At 32.9% G+C, this 20,078-nt stretch overlaps 1 protein-coding gene across 2 annotated transcripts in view; it reads right to left on the bottom strand.

Annotated features, from left to right (window-relative positions):
- The window catches only part of Dmxl1 (Dmx like 1), a 132,013-nt gene that overhangs the window by 35,562 nt on the left and 76,373 nt on the right, over positions 1-20,078 (bottom strand). For both annotated transcript variants that reach the window (XM_051163099.1, XM_051163100.1), the window contains exons 27-34: positions 17,133-17,260; positions 16,342-16,590; positions 14,616-14,630; positions 8,558-8,715; positions 7,171-7,307; positions 5,157-5,242; positions 4,133-4,334; positions 2,578-2,695 (exon numbers count right to left, since the gene is read on the bottom strand). In XM_051163099.1, coding sequence (XP_051019056.1) covers positions 2,578-2,695; positions 4,133-4,334; positions 5,157-5,242; positions 7,171-7,307; positions 8,558-8,715; positions 14,616-14,630; positions 16,342-16,590; positions 17,133-17,260 — 1,093 coding nt within the window. The remainder of the gene's footprint in view (positions 1-2,577; positions 2,696-4,132; positions 4,335-5,156; positions 5,243-7,170; positions 7,308-8,557; positions 8,716-14,615; positions 14,631-16,341; positions 16,591-17,132; positions 17,261-20,078) is intronic.

Raw genomic sequence — 20,078 nt, 5'->3', positions numbered from 1 at the left:
AAAGAAATGGTAAGTTTTCATTTTCAATCACATAAAGGAATAAACAACAACAGCATCAAAATACTCAGTATGCCGTATGTCCATCTTCTGAGGACCTATATTCACAATGGCTTTAATGACCACTTTAATAAAAGTAGTATACAGGAGGCAATTTCATGAATAACCAAAAGGCTAGTCAAGTCCTAGAAAACTTAAATAATTTTCTATCAATTATTATAAATTTAAGACTTTATTTAACTCTATCCAACCTATGTTTTATCATTTCGCTCATAGTCCTTTATTAAGCTACAAGGCAATAACAAATTCTTACTGCTAGAACCACAATGGGAAGCGAGTAGTGATCCTACATCCCATAAAACCTGAGATTTTTTCTTTCAAAAAAAGGGGGGATATTTTAAGACCTCATTTCCCCCTAGCCCACACATGAATAAAAATCGGTGTCTGTAGCAGAGAATGAGAAAATGCAGACAAAGGAGGCAACAGGAAAGGTCTAGCTAATCTGTCTCACAGCTACATTTACACTTGTGTTACTTTTTGTAACATGGCTTCCTACAACATAAAAAATAGCCCAAGGTGACATGGGGAGGACATTATAAACTCATTTTTCTTTACAAAACAACCATGACAACAAAGTCCACATAACTTTCAGTGATTGTGCCAATATTTAAGTTAAAGCAATTTTTATAAAAACATCGTAAGAGGCCGGGCGGTGGTGGCATACGCCTTTAATCCCAGCAGCACTCAGGAGGCAGAGGCAGGCGGATTTCTGTGAGTTCGAGGCCAACCTGATCTGAAAGCTAGTCCAGGACAGCCAAGGCTAACACAGAGAAACCCTGTCTCAAAAAACAAAAACGAAACAAAAGAGCCATCACAAGGAAATTAAAAAAAACAAAAACAAAAAACCTTAGGTTACTGATATTATATAAGTTGTTAGTTAATACTTATGTTCATGCTTTTGATTTAAAAACTGCAATAAAAGTAGTTTTCAGTAGAGATAATGAAGCTTCAAAGAAGCTGAGACTAAAACTCTGTTCCACATTCCTCCCTCTGATTTTGCACAGAATATATCAATGACTACTCAGTTGTGGGTTCAGTACAAAATGAAAATGCAGAACATTTGTTAAAAGTTTAAAAATGTCAATGATGTATTAGAAAACATTAAACCAAACATAACTTCACATCCATAAAATTAAATGATAAAAGTAAAATGTGCATTACTCATTAACTGCTATTCTTATACAATATGGCATGTTGTACCACTCTTATTTCTCTATGCTGAATTACCCAGAAACCCAAATCTGTACATGCACGTTAAAGGCACAATACAGAAAAAGCAACAAGTAGTTTAATTGGTCATATATTCCTGTCTACTACATTCAGTGTTAATTATACCCATTTTTTTTGAACTGTTTTAGTGATAACTTACATTCTAAACATACAGCCATATTGTAAAGTTACATTAATAAATAAATGGCATTCATGGCTGCCTAGACTTCAATATACTATCAAAGTATTCAGCTTTAAATTCTAAATTAGTAAAGGTGATTATATATATATATATATATATGGTGGTACGGTCACAGCAAATAGTACCTAAATAACAAAACATCCAGTTGTTTATTATAATTTGTTACTACAGGAGGGTGACATAATGAAATTATGTTATAATTTCAAAATATTAAAAAAAAAACATTTACACAAACAATTTGGTACTTGAATTGAAAGACAGCCACATATATATGAAAACTTCCTTTTCTTCAGCATTTGATGATCTTGTTTTTGTCTGTTTACTGTAAAACCCCTCTATATTCTTATTTTTCTAACCCTATAGCTTCTGTCTTTCCTCCCACTTCAAAACTAGTACAAAGTTTATTTTTAGATTAATTACTCAGAACATGGCCCAGAGACTACCTGGCACTTATAGACTCTGTTAATGGCTCCAGAGGAATAATTGGCTAACTAAATGTATCTAATGTTTCGCTTCACCTGATAATTTTTAGTTGCAAAATATTTTCAATAAAGAAAGGAAAAAGATGACCATTTATATCCAGATGGCAAGATCTTCATGTTATCAAATATATTTTTGAAGTAATCCCTTCACTCAAGAAAAGAAAATCTAAACATTATAATGATAATCAAGCTATTACAGTTTAATTTTAAACTAGTTTGGATTTGCAAAATTTCCTTTATCTTTATGTAATTCACAGAAAAAATAATATACGTATTTGGAATGTTTCCAGTAGGTAAACCCAGTTTCAACTATTTCTACGATAGACTTTTCTTAACTATTATATGAATGTCACAGGAAATGTCTCTTAACTGGTCATTGTAACATAAAACACAGTATGCAATAATTAAACTCCCAACTCAATATCTACTAAAAAAAAGTATAAGAACATTCATTAATGTGATGTTTGAAAATATTGTCCCATTCCTTTAAACATAGTTTTCTAAACATTAATTGTTTATGATATCAAATGGATTTTCAAAAAAAATCTGCAAACTTCAACTATTTTAATGGTTACTGAATACTATAAACTTTAGCAATAAAACGGTAAAGAGTTTTAACATACAAACCTCATTTAGACATCGTTTTTTTGTGAAGATATTTCTGATAAAAGTTTCTTGAATTTCTTCCTGTTTCACCAAGTACTGCCAAAGTCTCTTTACAGAAAGTGCAAGATGATTTTTGGATCTACAAGTAAGTGCATTTATTTAGTCACCTCAGAGATTTCTTATTAACTTCACAATATTTAATACTATACCAATGTTTATCATAATAAACTAGCCAGGATAGCAAACCCTGATCTAGAAAAGCAGCCAAAGGGTTTTTTCCATAAAGGATCATACGACTAATGTTTTAGGATGAGTGGACAGCATGGTTCCCATTACTTTGTCATTGTAGTAGGAAAGCAAACAAGTTGAACATCCTTTACTTGAATGCTCCAAAACCTGAAATTTTTTTCTGGTCTTTGTTTTTGTTTTGAGTTTTTGACATAGAATCTCAAAACTATGGTTGGATTAGAACTCACTATGTAGACCAAGCTGACCTCAAACTCATCTGCTTTTGTCTCTGTCTCCCTAGTACACCCACCACCATGCTTGACTAAAATTTAATACTTTTTAAGTGATGATGTGACACACATAAAATGTTTTAGGTTTTAGAGTCTTTTGGATTCTGCACTAGAGATTCCTTTTCAACCATTTACTGACATTAGAACTTCTCTTAATCTGCTCATGGTATTTGTGGCTATAAGCTAATAAATTTTATTGCAAAAGCAAGAGTAAAGCTGAATTTGGCTAGAGGCAGTGGCCATAATTGCCTGAACCTTGAGCCAGGGATATGGGATCTAGAAATTTCTGAATGAATGAATAAATAAATAAATAAATAAATAAATAAATAAATAAATAAATAAATGGAGGAAGGAAGGAAGTTGTATTTCCTAGATGATGACTAGAAACAGATTTTAATGTGTTTTCTGTGGACATAGTAGGTCTACAACTTCCTTGTTACTGGCCAAAAGCTTCTGCAAGAACAAAAATGATGACACTGAAGAACTAAACACACTTTAGTTAAGTAAAGATTTATTCAGGGCAAGACTTTCTAGACAAAGCAAGTATTGTATAAACTTTCCTATAGGTCAATCACTTTCTTTTCATGGATAGTAAAAACAGTTGCTGAATATCTATTATTCTGCTGCAGAGTAGGAGTTCAATAAAAGTAGACTCTTTGAGCTGTATCTAGCTAGTCTGTCCTGGATTTTCAAAAATCCAAGTTTACTGGCCCATAGCTAAGACTCCTTTGTTATATAGTCTCTGTGGTTGTTATCATTCCGTAATGCCAGAGTTTAACTAGTCATGGCAAGGCATCCTAAAATGCAATACTTACTATTGGGACCTTCAACAAAAATGCTTGATAATCTTTGAAAACCAAAAGCCTTACACCAATGACAGATATGTTCCTAGAACAGGATGGTAAGTATGGACCGTTACTATTTCTTATTGTTTTTCTCTAAATGCTGCCCAAGGACCACTGATTTTTCCAAGCCTATTTTTGGGCAAATTATCTTTAAAAGAAAAAAACAAAAAACAAAAACAATAATAACAAAACAATATCCTTGGTAAAACCCACTTGAAAGGAGTGTTTGTAGGTTCTAATAAAGCCTTGTGACGGAGTATTGCAGGACCTGCAGACACATTCTCTTCAGAAGTGTGGCTTGAGATATAGTTTTGAGGTGGTCCACCATGGATTTCAAGTCGTCGGAGAAGAACTTGTTCCCAGCATTGAAGAGTTTTTAGAACTGCGTGACAAAGAGGTGAGCTAACTGGTAGTTCTAAAAAACAAAAACATAATTGATACATGGTTATGTATTAATAGGGTATTAATAAAATTTAGTAGGGATATGGGGGCAGAATACCAGAATCTAGTATTTTAAAGATAAAATGTCATAAATCTGTATAACTATTTCAACATTATTGCTTTGGAATTTTATCTCATAGGAACACTTTCTTGAAGATTATCAAAATGTTCATAGAAGACAAATTAATTGTTTTAAAACAGACATGAAAGTCATCTGACCTTTTGTTTAGAAGACAAAAATAATGAAGTTAAAAAAAAAAAAGGTCAATAACCCTCCCATGAAATGAAGCACTACTTCACAGCCTTGAGCAGCAGACCTACTTTCAAATTTTAACTATTGGTGTTTATCGAACCGCATCTCATACCAGTCTTTATTTTTATTTCTGAAAATTACCTACTGATTTATTACAATAGAGTAACTTTTCCTACCTCTATTATTCTAACACAGTGACAAATTTTTTTTTCATTAAATTGGTGGTGTTTACTTTAGTATATGAAAAAACACACTTCACAGCTAAAGCAACTTGCATAAAACCACACTCCATTATTTCCTATACAACTATTTCCTACTTTGGAACTCATCATTGTGTTTGAAGGTTTATAGATCTCGTATTAAGTCCCACGTAGAGATACAGACTCAATATTATAATATCACGTTCAGGGCCTTTGATGATAGGAAAATTTAAAAATAGTTTATAACTGAAAGAAATGCATCCTTTACTTTAGGAACTCATTAAAATTTTTCTTTATCTTCTTTATTTACAATTGCCATTGATTCATATAAGTTGTTTATTACCTGCAAGATCATGACCTGCAAAGGGATAGAAAGTCTTCAAATTGCTGAGCACCAACTGGACCATAGCCAATCGCATCAATGACCAACTAAAAATAAAAATGTCTCCATTAAAGATTTACACAGAGAGAAAAAAAAAAAAAAAGATTTACACAGAGCGCTAGATGTGATTCCATCCTTTAGTACAACAATGTCTCTACATATAACTACCCCAAAGATAGACATCTGTAAAAGTGTAATAATATTTACATATAACTAGCTATTCATGTCAGAATTATCTAAAGCAACAGTTAAAATAACCTAAGTAACTGTCAGGAGAGTAGTGGCTAAAGAATGATAGTTTTGAAGGACGGAAATTTAAGAAAACCATAAAAATGAAGTATCAAAATCAATATTGATAAACTATAGTATGCAATATTAATTAAAAAGCAAGCTTCAGGGCATCATTATATATGTTATCTTCTATGGAAGAGAACAGAAAGTCATACAGAGATACTTATTTCTGTGGTTAGAACATAGAAACCAGTAAAATGGCTATCTTCACAAGTACCAGGGAAGACTGAGACGAAATGAGAAACATAAGGCTTTTGACCTAACATTTGTATATAGTTCAACTAAAATGTATTTTTGCCTCTCCTTAATTTTAATTAGATCACATTTTTATCTTAGAGTACTGCCTGTAATTGTTAACTTGCAAAATGCACACTACATACAGTTTAACATTTTAGCATCCTCAACACTAGGACACTCGGGTTGTTTTAGAACCATCACCACTATCATTCTCCACACTTTCCACAGAACAAAACTGCTAAATAAATAAATAAAACCAAAAGGCTATGCACTTTTCTCTTTCAGTATCTATCAACTTGATCAATGCACTTTGTAAAGCAGAATCACAAACTACTTTTTTATGTATAGGTGTGTGACTAAATTACTTCTCTTTGTATAAAGCCTTCAGTATTCTTCTTAAGAGAAATACCTGTTCAAGTCTTTTGACCACCTTCTCCCAACCATTCTTTTTTTTCCTAATAGTGAAGATTAAACTCAGGGCTTTGCACGTGTAAAACAAATACTCTACAACTGAGTTATACCTTCAGTTCTCACAAGTTTTTTAAATAGGTTGCTTTTTTAATTGTTGCGTTACACAATTCAGCTTGAGTCACATATATGTTTATATATTCAAAATGGAAACTTAATTCAACAGGAAAAAATACACCAGTAAGCATTTCTCTTAATTTTTCAAATAAAGAGTTACTATCTAGTATCTACTCTTTGTTTTCAAACAGATATTTAATATTTAAGTTTCTAAGTAATAACATTGAAGTTTATTAAATACTTAAGTTATAAAAAAAAAACTTAAGTTACTTAAATAAGAGGCACTTATTTCTGTGATCAGAAGGACATAGAAACTAGTATAAATGACTATCTTTACAAGTGCCAGGGAAGACTGAGCACAAATAAGAAACACAAGACTTTACATTTTTATAGAGTTTGACTTAAATTATTTCTGCATCATTAACCCATCATTAACATGCCATGCCTTAATAAAACAATTGCGGCTCCAATGGAAACAACATATGAGTAAGATCACTCATGAATATATAAACCAGTGAACCATTCAAAATGGTGCTGATCATAAGTGCTGATCATAAGTCAAGGGATTTTTGTTTTTTTGCTTTTTTTACATTACAGCAGCCTTTTAAAAGATATATAGAATAGAGGTCTACTAAACAGGCATTTGATGTTCCCAGTTATAGTCGTAAGATTTATATTATGGGCCCAAATCAAAGCATAATATGGAAGGATTTGTGTGTTGTGCTACAAATTATAATGATTTACCAAGGATAATCAAAAGTTAATTAAACTTATTGCTGAAGAATTCAGCAATTTCAGCTGAATACAGTATAAGTGTAAAATAATTCAGTAAGTTATTAATTACACATTTTACTTTTAAAAGGATTATTTATATACGCTAAAGTGATATTTTAAAAGAAGCTTAAAACACATTATTCCACACCTGAATGAATTTGAATTTGAATGCTCACGGAGATGGAGATCAGATGGTAAAGTATCGTCATCGTCATCATCATCATCACTTTCTAGACTCTCCTCAGAATCATACTCTGCTCTACTTTGGGAAGGGGGTAGAAAAGGCTGAAAGAAAGTTATATACATTATCACCCAAATAGCTAATTTGATGCATCCAAGCATATAATTCACCCTATTTGCAGATATTTCACTGTAAGTAAAATAAATTATTTACCCAACTATATCTTTGACATAATTTTAGCTATTTTATCAGTCAACAAAAAATTACTTAAGAATGTTCCAAAAAAGTGTACTATATATATCTAATAGATACAAAAAGATCTACCCCCATCTCTCTGACAGGGTCTCTCTATACAGCCCAGGTTAGTCTTTGACTTGTGATCTTCCTGCTTCAACCTCTCAAGGGTTGGGATTAGACGCTTTTGCCAGCATAAATGGACTTGATTTAAAAAAAAAAAAAAAAAATTTTTTTTAAAAAGAATTACAGCCAATGCCATCATAAGAGTTTTGCACTTTTAGTGGTAAAGATAAGCAAGTAATCTTAGCATAGGGAAGCCGAGACAGGTAGATCCCAGGAGCTTTCTGTCTGGCAGGCCTACCCTACTTTGACATCTCAAAAATAAGGCAGATAATACCTGAAGAATGACACCCAAAGTTGTTCTCTGTACCCATGTGCATGCAGGCTCTATAAACATGCATATATACCTACACATATATATGCACACACACACACACACACACACAATATGTACTGCTAAAAGGTTGAACTTATAAGCTCATGGATATTGCTATTTAACATGAAGGTAGCTTTTTAAATACTGAAACCTAAACTTTAAATTATTAAAGTTTTATGAAAGGAAAGAACATTTTTTTCAAAAAAGAAAAACCACCATACTTTTAGATTTTGTTTGTTTGTTTGTTTGGTTGGTTGGTTAGTTTTTGAATTTCCCAAGATAGGGTTTCCCTGTGTAACTTTGGCTGTCCTGGAACTCTGAGGACCAGGCAGTCCTGGAACTCAGAGAGATCTGCCTGTCTCTGCCACCTAAGTGCTGGGATTAAAGGCATGCACTATCACTGCTAGGCTCAAACTTTTTATCTTACTTAAGTCTACTTACTCTGAAAAGGAGAGTCCTAATGTGTATAAAATATATACTGCCTTAAAAGCTGGTTAGATGTGTGATCTAAATAGTTCAGTTTCTTCTTTTTTTATATTGTTGAATATCTTGACACAAGCTAAAAATTTAAAACTGGAGTAGGAAAATATTTAGAGGAACCAAGAGCTAATCATTTATTTTAAACCCACCTGCTCCCATTAGACTACATGAATACTGTTCTGTGTAGCAATAATTTGTTACCTTGGCTATGAAGTAGTCCCAGATACTTAGTTCAGGTGGGATGAACTTCTCCTTGACTGTCAGTGACTCCTGATTTACAGAGGAAGAGGTCGCTGGGAAAGATTCTCTGCAAGATACTTTTGACGGACTAAAATGTTTGTTTTGTTTTTCTCCTTCAACTAGTAAAGAAATGAAGAAGAAAATTATTATCAAAATACTAAGTCAAATTACCATCGTAACATAAAGGCTAATGATAGCTACAAATAGCATATAAAAATTAAAATATAATTATGAAAGTGCAGAGCAGCTGAAAAAGCAAGTAGGAGGAAAAAAATTATTCTGTATAGCAACCTGTGCTTTTATCATAATTTGTCCATAATTATGTGAATGCTCATTTATCTGTTGTTTAGTCTGTAACAGATGTAGTGTCTGCCTACAAAAAATTAGATAAATCCCTCTATAATTTAGTTATTAAGATTGTGACATAAATTTCCCAAATCCTCCTACTTTGTGATTTTTAGGGATAAGGGGTTTGCTGGGGATAAAACCTAGGGATTTAAGCATGTAAGCACAGATTCTACCACTGAGCTACCCCAATAAGCACTTAAAAAAATCTGACACAGTGCCATAACAAATTAAAAACAAGGCCATACTTCAGACTCTTCAGTAAGAAAGTGGTGTCATTATATATTTAAAATACTTTATTAAAACATTTTAATAATTTGACTTCCATAGTTAATCACTTTTATAAGAACCTGAAAATGGGTGAAGGAATTTATACTCATTAAAATTACAGAGAAGAGAAAAGTCGTCTTTACTTTCTAAAATCTCTAAAGTTATAGAATTAATTATAAAGTTAAGTTATAGAGAAAATTAAAGATAATAGCATCTGAAAAGCAAAAATTATTAGTTTCTCAAAGAGATTTGTATAGTGCCAATGATCAAAGCCAAGGCCCTGCGCATGCCATGCAAGTATTGCGTCACTGAGCTACATATCGACAGGCTATAGAAATATTAATCAATACTAGGTCATAGACAGACAAGGATCCTGTAAACATAAGCATGACATAATAGGCAGACAATTCATACTAAGACACAATAAAATTTTTCTCCCATAGCTCCAATGAGATTTACTTACCTCCCAATGTGATATATTTGTGCCATAATGATAATTTTATCATTTATAACTATTTAAATTTAAAATACATGCACGTGCAATATATCAAGCATTAATAATCTGAGTTTAATGTGGTAGCTACTTGACTTTGGAACGCAGGAAAGAATGACATAGTAATACTCTAAGATTATATAATAGTGGTTCTACTGTTACCTCATTATTAAATGATTACGTTTCCACATTTAAATCTGTATAAACTTTTGCTTCTATAAATATCAACAAGCAAGCTTCTAATACAAATATTGTGCATATTAACACACATTGTAAAACTAAAGTGAAATAGAAATTGGATGCAGAACTTATAATTTATCAAAGAGGAATGAGCGGATAAAATGTGGCTAATAAAAAGTAAAGGCATGTACAAGCGAAAAGCCAGATAGAATAAAAAAATAATATGATTCTTTATAAAAACATAATTCTTATGTGCTTTGCCTCACTGGTTTCCATATCAAAATAGATTTCATAGACAAATATCCCTTCCTTTCCCTGAGAATCCCGATATGACCCTTGGAAGAACCAGCCAATGCAGAAATGTGTAGGAGGTAACATGAAGGCATGGGCATGGGACGCTAGAGCAGTCAGAAAGAAAACACTGCTTTCTATAAGAGTTTTTTGTAGTTGTTATCATAAAGATATTACTGTGATTAAAAAAAAAAACAAATTAAGGAGCAGAAGTGAGAAAGAGAAAGATAATATGTCTGAGTGGAGCTGTATATGCTCCAAGTATATTATATACACGCATGAAAATGGCCTTAGGTAACCTGTATAATTAGTAGTAGTAGTAACAACAACAACACATCAAAAGCAAAGACGTTTGCTTAACACTTATTTTACCATTTTTCTCTTTTCGAGTGTATGTATGTACTTGTGTGGTGGGTATACATGCATGGGTATGTATCACATAGGTGCACATACATATCGAAGCCACAGTACAGCCATGGGTGTCATTTCTCAATAATGCCGCCTACTTTGTTATCTGCCACTGGCCTAGAATCACCAAGTAGTTATGCTGACTGGCTTGTAAGCCACAAGAATATACTTGTCTTCACCTTCCCTTCCCCAGGACTGGGATTATAGGCATATGCCAATATACCTGGCTTTTTATGTGGGTTCTAGAGTCTGAGCTCAGGCTTGGAGCACAACACAGCACGCACTTTACTGACTGAACTCTCTCTCCAGTCCCAGTTTACTGTTTTGAAGCATGTAACATTTATATAATTCCTGATTGTGTCATGGTTCTTCTTGTCATAGGTAATCTATTGTATGTATGTGTAATAATATAAATGTATATGTACAAAAGTAATTTTTTTTAAAAAAATAAATTTATAAATATTTTAATAGGAAGTAGTAATTTCTCTTCTAATCCTATAGCAAAGCAAATTCCCTGATAACTGATGCACAAAATGATTCACTCGAAGATAGCCAGAAAATACCAAAGCTGCTATTTAGACTTTTTGGTAAGATAAGGGGAGAGAAAAAAGGGAAGGGAAGAGCTAGAGAGAAGAAAAATTAGGGCAAATTTTGTGGCAAGAGAACAGGGATGGTGAGGGGGGAATAAGAGGTAGGAAGAGAAAAAAAGAGAGGAGGGTGGAGTGGCTGGAGGAGGAAGAAAAGAAGCTTTGGTGCTATCCGCACATGAGCACACAGGTCTAACTCTGATGACTCAAGCATGTCCTGTGAACAGTGTTATATAATCAAAAGGTGTAGAATCATGTGCTGTAATAATGACTCTAAATTATTATAAATGCCACAGTTTGGAAATAATACTCAATCCATTTTTGTTGTAGAACTTGAAAAAAGTCAGAAAAAAAGTCTACAGAAAGACAATATAGTTTTAATAACTTTATTAAACCCAAAGAATGAGGGTATTTAGCCCATACAGATGATATGTTGCTTTTTCTTATACTTTCAAGCCTTGTATATATCAAAAGAACAGCTTTAATAGTAAAATAAAAGAATAATTATCGGGGCTGGAAAGATGGCTCAGAGGTTAAGAGCACTGGCTGCTCTTCCAAAGGTCCTAAGTTCAATTCCCAGCAACTATATGGTTGGTGGCTCACAACCCATCTATGATGCGATCTGATGCCCTCTTCTGGCATGCAGGTGTACATGCAGGCAGAGCATTCATTGTATATGTAATAATAAATAAATAAATCTAAAAATAAAAGAATAATTGTCATAAAAATGTATGTTTACATTTCCTTCAAGTTGTCCTGGAAGGCTTCTTCTATCTCCTCGTGTTATTTATACATAAAAGGAACTGATACAATATGGCCCTCACTAAAACCTTAGACTAACAATCATGAATGCACTTCCCTCTCGTTTGAGTTGTTTTCTTGTTTGGTTGTCTCTTAGAAGCTCTTAAAAATCAGACACCAGTGATGAGTATTTGCCATGCTCAACTGGTTTTATGCCTGACATGTTTCTTAAATGGATTTGCCTCTTCAAGAAACATTATTCTGTCACTAATAAAAACTACTTAGCTTTCATGTAAGTTCTATGTAAAATTGATTTCGATTTTCTAATTTAAATTTAACTCAAATAATAAAAGACTAAAGATTATTTTAAATGTCTTCGAATATATATCATTAACATTTCACAGTAAAAAGATATGGCATGCCTAACACAAAGAAAATATTCATTTTATATTTCATTATACAATTAGAAGTTAAAATTTTCTGTAAACTAATTAGAGATGACAAAAGTCACAATTTTTACAGCAAATTTTCTCACAAGATGCAACATTCGAAATATTAAAATACTGCCCTGCATTACAACACAAAAAGCAAAAGTATGGATTTCTAACTGTTTGTAGAAAAAAATTTTCTCCAAATTATTCTTGCTAATTTTCTATGTTAATAACTAGCTACCACAAAATAACTAAAAATACCACAAGCGTATGCAATTACAACTAATTATAAAATATCAAAATTTTCATTAATATGTGATGCAGAACTCACAAAGAGAAATTTCATTACTATTTAAGTCAGTAAGTTATGTATATTAACTTTTTGGTTAGGAACCCTAGGTTGTTATTCCTAGCTAGGTGGCCATGGGAGAGATATAAGAAGCTGGCTGAGCATGAGCCCCAGGAACACAGCTCCCCCATGGTTCCTGCCTCCAGCTTCGTTGAATGGCTGATGTAAAGTATAAGACAAATAACGCTTTTTGCCCCAAGTTTCTTTTGGCCAGCAACAAAAAGCAAACTATAACAGCCAATAAAAGAATTAGAACAAAGTATATGATCCATGTAGAAAATACTATAATTTAATTCATGAGACCATTAATTCAAAACACTTAAGATTGAGAATTTATACCAAATTTATACTATTAAATTTCAAATACCTTTGCTAGCACAAAATTTGGAAACACTTTTTAGAAAACATATACTTAGGAGTTCCAAACAAGTATTTCATTTTCTTTTTTTCCTCCAAGACAGGGTTTCTCTGTGTGGCCTTGGCAAAACTTATCACTTTGAGTACTTCATAGTAACTGTCTTAATTGTTTTCTAAAACATATTAAAAAGGAATCAAAATTAATTTGCCAATTATTTACTCAATCATGAATTTTAACTTGTTACTATTTGAAATTTTTTGTGAATGCAGATATATGAAAAGTACAGTCAAGGTGAATTTCAGTTGTTTTTTAATTGACGGGAAAGGTAGATGTAAATAATTTTAACTCAGAGAAAAGGGATTAATGAGGCATGTGAAGTAGGTCTATCAATGCTAGATGAGATGGTATGAAGTCTGTGGAGTGGCCATACCAGCCTGGACCTTTCAGTAGTAGAGGCAAAACTTTTTCAGCCTCTAAACTTCTTCAAGAAAGTTAGGAGCCACAGTAGGGAAAATTATCATTCTTCTGCTACTTGTCATTTCACAAGTTATAACCAGACTTGAAATGATAACTTTATAAAGTTCTTAAAAGCTAAAACATTTTTTTAAAGTTATGTATTTATTTTATGTATGAGTGCTCTATCTGTAAGTGCACCTGCATGCCAGAAGGGGGCAACAGATCTCAGTATAGATAGTTGTGAGTCACCATGTGGTTGCTGGGGAATTGAACTCTGTACCTCTGGAAGAACAGACAGTTATCTTAATCACTGTGCCATCTCTCCAGTCCCCTAGCTGTATTTTTTAACAGAGGTAGCAAATACTAAACACTGAAACAACAACAAACTTTCTACCTCATAGGTTGCCAAAATATGACGTGTGTGTGTGTGTGTGTGTGTGTGTGTGTGTGTGTGTGTGTGTGTGTGTGTCAAGGTCTCATTATATAGCCCTGGCTGTCCTGGAACTCCCTATGTAATAGACCAGGCTGGTCTTGACTCACAGATATCTCCTTGCCTCTGCCTCCAAAGTGATGGGGTTGAAAAACATGCACTATTATGATGCCTGGCTTAAGACCTATTTTTATATCCAAATATTACTGAAACACAGGTGTACTTATTTAACTTTTGTCTGTTCTACTTTTGTGCTACAAAAGAAGATCAAGCAGTTGTGAGATACAGAAAAGTCTCTGTACAGACAAAGCTAGCTGACAACTGCTCAAAATTATAAACTGAATTTGCTTTACTGCAGCATTAAATATACGGAACTTAACCCCTGATGATTTTGAGGTTGCTTCCTCCCTTCCTTGTGTTGAAGCATGGGGGGGGGGGGGGAACAGGACAAGGATACAGGTTAAAAAGTAACAGAGTGACAAAATATAAACAAATAGTTTCAATGTCAGGAAAAAGTAAAAGCTAAGCTACTAAGAGGACTTTACTTGTATAATCATATGGGAACATAGCTTAGTGAAAAGTGCATGTCAATCCTGCTAATAATGACTATTGAGTATTTTGACAAGATAACCACTTTTCTTTCTTCTATTACAGAATAATTAAAATCTAAAAATATTTACTTATCAAGGTATTTACTTTAACAATAATGTTTTTTAAACTCTTTTCATATTTATTTTATGTATGTAAATGCTTCACTTGTATGTACATCTTTTTGCTTGCATGTACATGTACGTCTGTGCACCATGTGTGTGCCTGATGCCTATGAAAATCCAAAGAGGGAATTGATTCCCCTAGAACTGGATTTACAGACAGCTGTGAGCTGGCCCATGGGCGCTGGGACTCAAACCTGGGTCCTCTGCAAGAGAAAGTTCTCTTAACTGTTAAGTCATCTCTCTAGCCTCACAATCATTTTTTTAAAACAATAAACCCAAAACAAATTTTATTTTCCTGTCAAGTCTTTCACCAACCATCTGACATTCTAAATCATAAATATCCAAACCTATAAATATATACAGTCTGCATGGGGAGGAAGTAGATTAAAATTCAGAGATAATCTTGTTAGGACTCTTAAATGAATATACAAGGGTTTTAAAAAAAAAAAATTTCAAATTCTTTCCAAACGTCTATTTGAAGATTTAAATTTACATATTATTTCAATTGTTTTTTAAAAATCTAATGTTAGTAGAGTAACAGGCTTCCCAGTATTGTAAATTAAGTCTGAAATCTACTCTAGATAATCCTCAAAACTGGAAAAGCAATACTATCATGTCTCTTAATAAATCACAAAAAGAGAAGGTTTAGAAAATATCACAGAAATTATTTTCAAGTTGAAAAAGAGGATTGTTGTAATTCTATTTAAATATAGTACATGTAGTGAAAGGATACAATTATTTAAAATATTTACTTTTCATGGTATTAAAAACACTTAGAAATCCAAAAACTCTCAATAGCCAGTCATAATGTGCAAATCATAAAGCAGCCTTGGGGGAAATGTTTTCCCAGGCATTTCAAGCCATACTGTGATTTTCGATGATTAGCACCAACTTTCTTTTTTGTTTTTGTACACTTATAAATTTTAAACTTTAGGGAACGGAAAATATCTAAAACCAAGTATTTGAAACTGGAATGAAATAGCAGAAACAGTTTTCTAAAATGCTAATCATTGTTTTAAATCAAAAATATGGCTTGATTAAGTCTACCAATTTTACTTAAATGCCAAACAAAACAAAATATCCCACTGTATGCAACCCTTCAAAAACAACACATAGCAAGCTAAACTGTAAAAGCCTATTTCTAAAGCTAAGATCTTGCCTTCAACAGTGGGAGGACTATGAGAACTGATGGCTGAAAGAGCTTTGGAAAAGCCCACACATTCCATGGAGAATACCACTACCTGGTGGGGGCTAGGCATAGCAAAGTGCCTTCCTGCCAAAGAAAGAAGAAAAACAAGTATGTATTTGGTACAGAAAAAAGAAAGAAAGAAAGTTACAGTGTATTTCAAAGAAAATGAATTTAATGCTAAGAGGCATTATAATTACACTGCACAGTCTAATCATCAGTGCAGGAGTATCTTAAAATTTGAAAACTGCACAAGAAGCTTTAATACTTCGTTTTTTGGTTTTGTTTTGTTTTGTTTTGTTTTGTTTTGTTTTGTTTTAACACAGTTAAAGTTTGGGCATGGTCTTGCATAACAAGAGCTTTCCTACACAAAATTAAATTACATTTAACAAAGTTATCATCTATACAAATAAAGCTTCAGCTTGAAAAAAATTTAAAAAAACTAAGAGGAAGAAGAGAAAGGAAGAGTACAAGGAGAGGAAGGTGAGACAGACAATAAGAACTTACCAGACAAAGCTCTTGAGTTTGTCAGCACTTTGCTGGGACCATGGGCTCCTCCACCAAATACTGCAGACCACATTTTTTCATTTAGGGGGTGGGCTACAATCCGAAACAGTTCATTACTAGAGTGTGTTGCCAGGCCATGAATAAAAAGACTAAGATACACTGCTGTGAGAATTTCACAAAGCAAGACTGTAAGTCCTGACTGGGCTTCTTCACCAGAAGAATTCAAAAGCTGAATTAGACAATTTATTCCTAGGACAAAAGGAAAAATAGCTGCTATTAACAAAAACAAAACAAAACCAAAAAAATTTTTTAAGCTAAAAATTAAGTACAATTTTCTACTTTTTGAATTTTTGAAAAAATTAACTCAATCAGCATTAAGTATTTTCACCTGGACTCAGGGCTAGTAGGCTATTATGCTATAGGAGCAATTGCTGAGCTATTTGTTCAATTTAGATAAACTGAAAATTATAACGTCAAGTTTCATAGACAAAATTTTAATATAAATATTTTATAAAATACTTAAATTATTTAAGAAAAACAAAATGAACTTCGTTAATATAGTGATCAAAGAAATGAATTGTTTAATTGTTTATTTACTAATGGTATTGTGTAACAAGAGCTTTCTGTGACTAAAATTTAACTGAGAAATCTGCATTGTATTTGTAATGGTGTCAACTCTAGCAATATTTAACAATGATTATCTAATGTAAAACTAAGTCAACTCTGCTTTTATCACTTAGAATTTCCAATAAAACTAAAAAAAAATTTTTACATATGTAAAATATTTATACCTGGCCATTGAGCTGGTGATGTGTTGGGAGTCAGTGATTCATCTAAACTTCCTGTTCTCAAAGAATGTCGGTGGGCCAGAAGCACTGTCTGATACATCACTCCAGTAAACTGATTTGTTTGAAATGAACTAAGAAAGGAAACAGTATTTAATCCTAAAATGAACTCCATATATAATATTCCCATTCTTAGATACAATTTCTAAGGTAGTTTAAATAGAAATTTTGTTTATGAATTATACTGTTATTATCTCTAAGTTATAGGTTGTACAATGCTATATTGTATTAATACAATATCCTCTAAAGTGTAAATATATACATTTTCTAAGTTAAAACAAATTTGACAAGTGCCTAGTTTATTTATTTAGTGAAAAATAAAGAATACATTAAAAAGAAAAGAAAAGAAAGGAAGGACCATACATTATTTTGGCCACAGAAAGCAAGTTGATACGTATAACTTTATAACAATGTTATTTAATGAAAGATGATGTCAATCTAGGCTCCATTTCATTTTAATGGATATCCCATCCTCTACCTGACTCTGAAACAGACACTGCGCACATAATAGGAAGTAATAATATTGTGGGGGAATTGAATCTTAATAATTTTATATATTGTTCTTGATGAAATTATACACACCATATTATGAAGGCAAAGAAGATAACTATCATCACATACTTAAGGACTTTTGGCAATTTCATAAAAGATAAAGTAAACAAATAACAGCTTAGCATAAACTATTCTAACATTCTGATACCTAGCAACAAAACATATTTATAAAAAGGATAGAAAGTAGTACTTAAGACATTCCTATATTGTATATTCAGTAAATGAATATAATATTTACACTTAGAAAGACAGTGCCTTAAAAGTGTTGAACTTGGCAAATCTCACTAATCATAACATTTTGAGACATTTCTAAATATTCTTGGGCTTTATTTTTCAGATTTAAGATGGCAGATCCATAACAAAAAAATTCCCTCAGCTTGTAAAAAGTTTTATGACAAAGACAAAACATGTTGATAAAACTAAACCAATATTCAATTATATAAATGAACTCAGGATGAGAGAAATAAAACTAAGGCTACCATGGGAAAATGTAACAAGAGTGGTAAGCGGGACTGCCCATGGATAATTCATAGAGACAAGATGAACTGACAGCCAAAAGCCAATAGCACTGAGAGCTGATACCATGTACGAGATAACAAACTCACCAAAACATCTCCACACACAGAAACAAACTTAGCAAAGCATTTAAAAAGAATGTTATACTTAAAGTTTTCTAAAGGTAAAGTATAAAACTGGAAGAAATGATTAAAAGAGATAAAGAGGGATATTGCATACATAGTGGACTAGAAATCTCCTGATTTTTCCCTCCACCCATGGATGTACTATATAAACATCTATTAATGGATTGATTCCCTCTACAAAAAACTCAGAAAGCAGTTGAGAACTTCCTGACCACCAGGCAACTGAAAAAATATCTGGAAAAGTGTATAGGAAAAGCTAAGGCACACTCAGGTACGGACTCACCATACTACAAAATTGGATACATATCTATCTTCTTGTGCAGATGAAGATATGGGTAGGCGTATGTACTAGTCACAATTATACCCTTCCTGATTATTTTTCAATTGTTTTTTGAGAACTTCATTCATAAATAATGTTTATATCATATCAATCACTCCAACTCTTCCTTTGTCTCTCCTACTCTCTCCAATCCATGACTTATTGTTATATTATTTATTTGTATGTACTTATGTTTATGTATGTGTGTGTGTCTGTGCACGTACACATGAATATCTATATGTACATACTGAGTCCTAGTAGTGATCCCTTAGTGATACTCCTATGTTCAGGTGGTTATGGCTGATCAGTTGAGACTGGACAACCAATCAGGAAGTTTGTCCCTGGAGAAAACTGATTCTCCCTATCTCAGAAGTCACTGACTTTTTTAGCTCTTCATCTAGAAGTGGGACTTTGAATAACTTCCCTCTCTATGCTGTTTAGGCAGTGTATTGCTGAGATTCATGGCTTTAGCTTCCTTGTCACGTCCAGAAGTCATTATCTTGCAAGAGAAATCTGGGTTCTCTACCTCTTACACTCTTTCTGCCCCATCTTGCATGATTTTTCCATAAGCCTTAGGTGTAGGGTTTATGTTATAGATGACTGGGGTTAGGCACTTCATGCTCAACTGTTCTAAACTCTTGATTTATCAACTACGGCAACAGAAAGGATTAGAAATAAAAGGTCATTGTAGTCTTAGCAGGTACAAAAGAACTACCAGGAAGTACTACTAAAAGGAAATAGGGACAGGACATAAATAAAACAAAAGAGTCCTCTACCCTGATAACCCTCTACTTCTATCACTGACTAAGCCAGGTTTACAGAATATCCCTGGTAAGAGGAACCTGTGGCCTGGTTTTAACATACTTGAACTGAAAAGTATAGATACAATCATTAATGCTTCATTTGTGGCAAAATGAATCCTGAGGAAATCATATTAACTGAAATAAGCTAGAGACAGGGAAAAAAATATTGCCACTTCTCTGAAGCATGTATGGATTGTATAATAGTTATCTCATGGAAAGAGTCGAGTGGAATAGTGGTTACCAGAGACTAAGGAAGCAAGAACAAAACACAGAGGCTATGTAATAAGTTCAGAATTTCAGTTAGATAGAAGGAATATTTTCTAATGTTCTATAGCACAGCATGTGGCTACAGTAATACTGTAATGTGTTGAAATAATTTTGACAAGATTTTTAATCTTATCACAAAGATGGTAAGTAACTCATTACCCAGTTTTGGTTTTTTTCTTTTGGGTTTTGTTGTTGTTGGTCTTCTTTTGAGACAGAGTTTCTCGGTGTAGCCTTGGCTGTATTAGACTTGCTTTTCAGACCAGGCTAGCCTCACAGTGGTACACCTCCCTCTGCCTCCCGAGTACTGGGA

The sequence above is a fragment of the Acomys russatus genome, chromosome 20 (genome assembly GCF_903995435.1).
Source record: "Acomys russatus chromosome 20, mAcoRus1.1, whole genome shotgun sequence".
Taxonomy (NCBI): domain Eukaryota; kingdom Metazoa; phylum Chordata; class Mammalia; order Rodentia; family Muridae; genus Acomys; species Acomys russatus.
The sequence above is the reverse complement of the archived record's forward strand: the minus strand, read 5'-3'. Positions and strand labels throughout refer to the sequence as shown.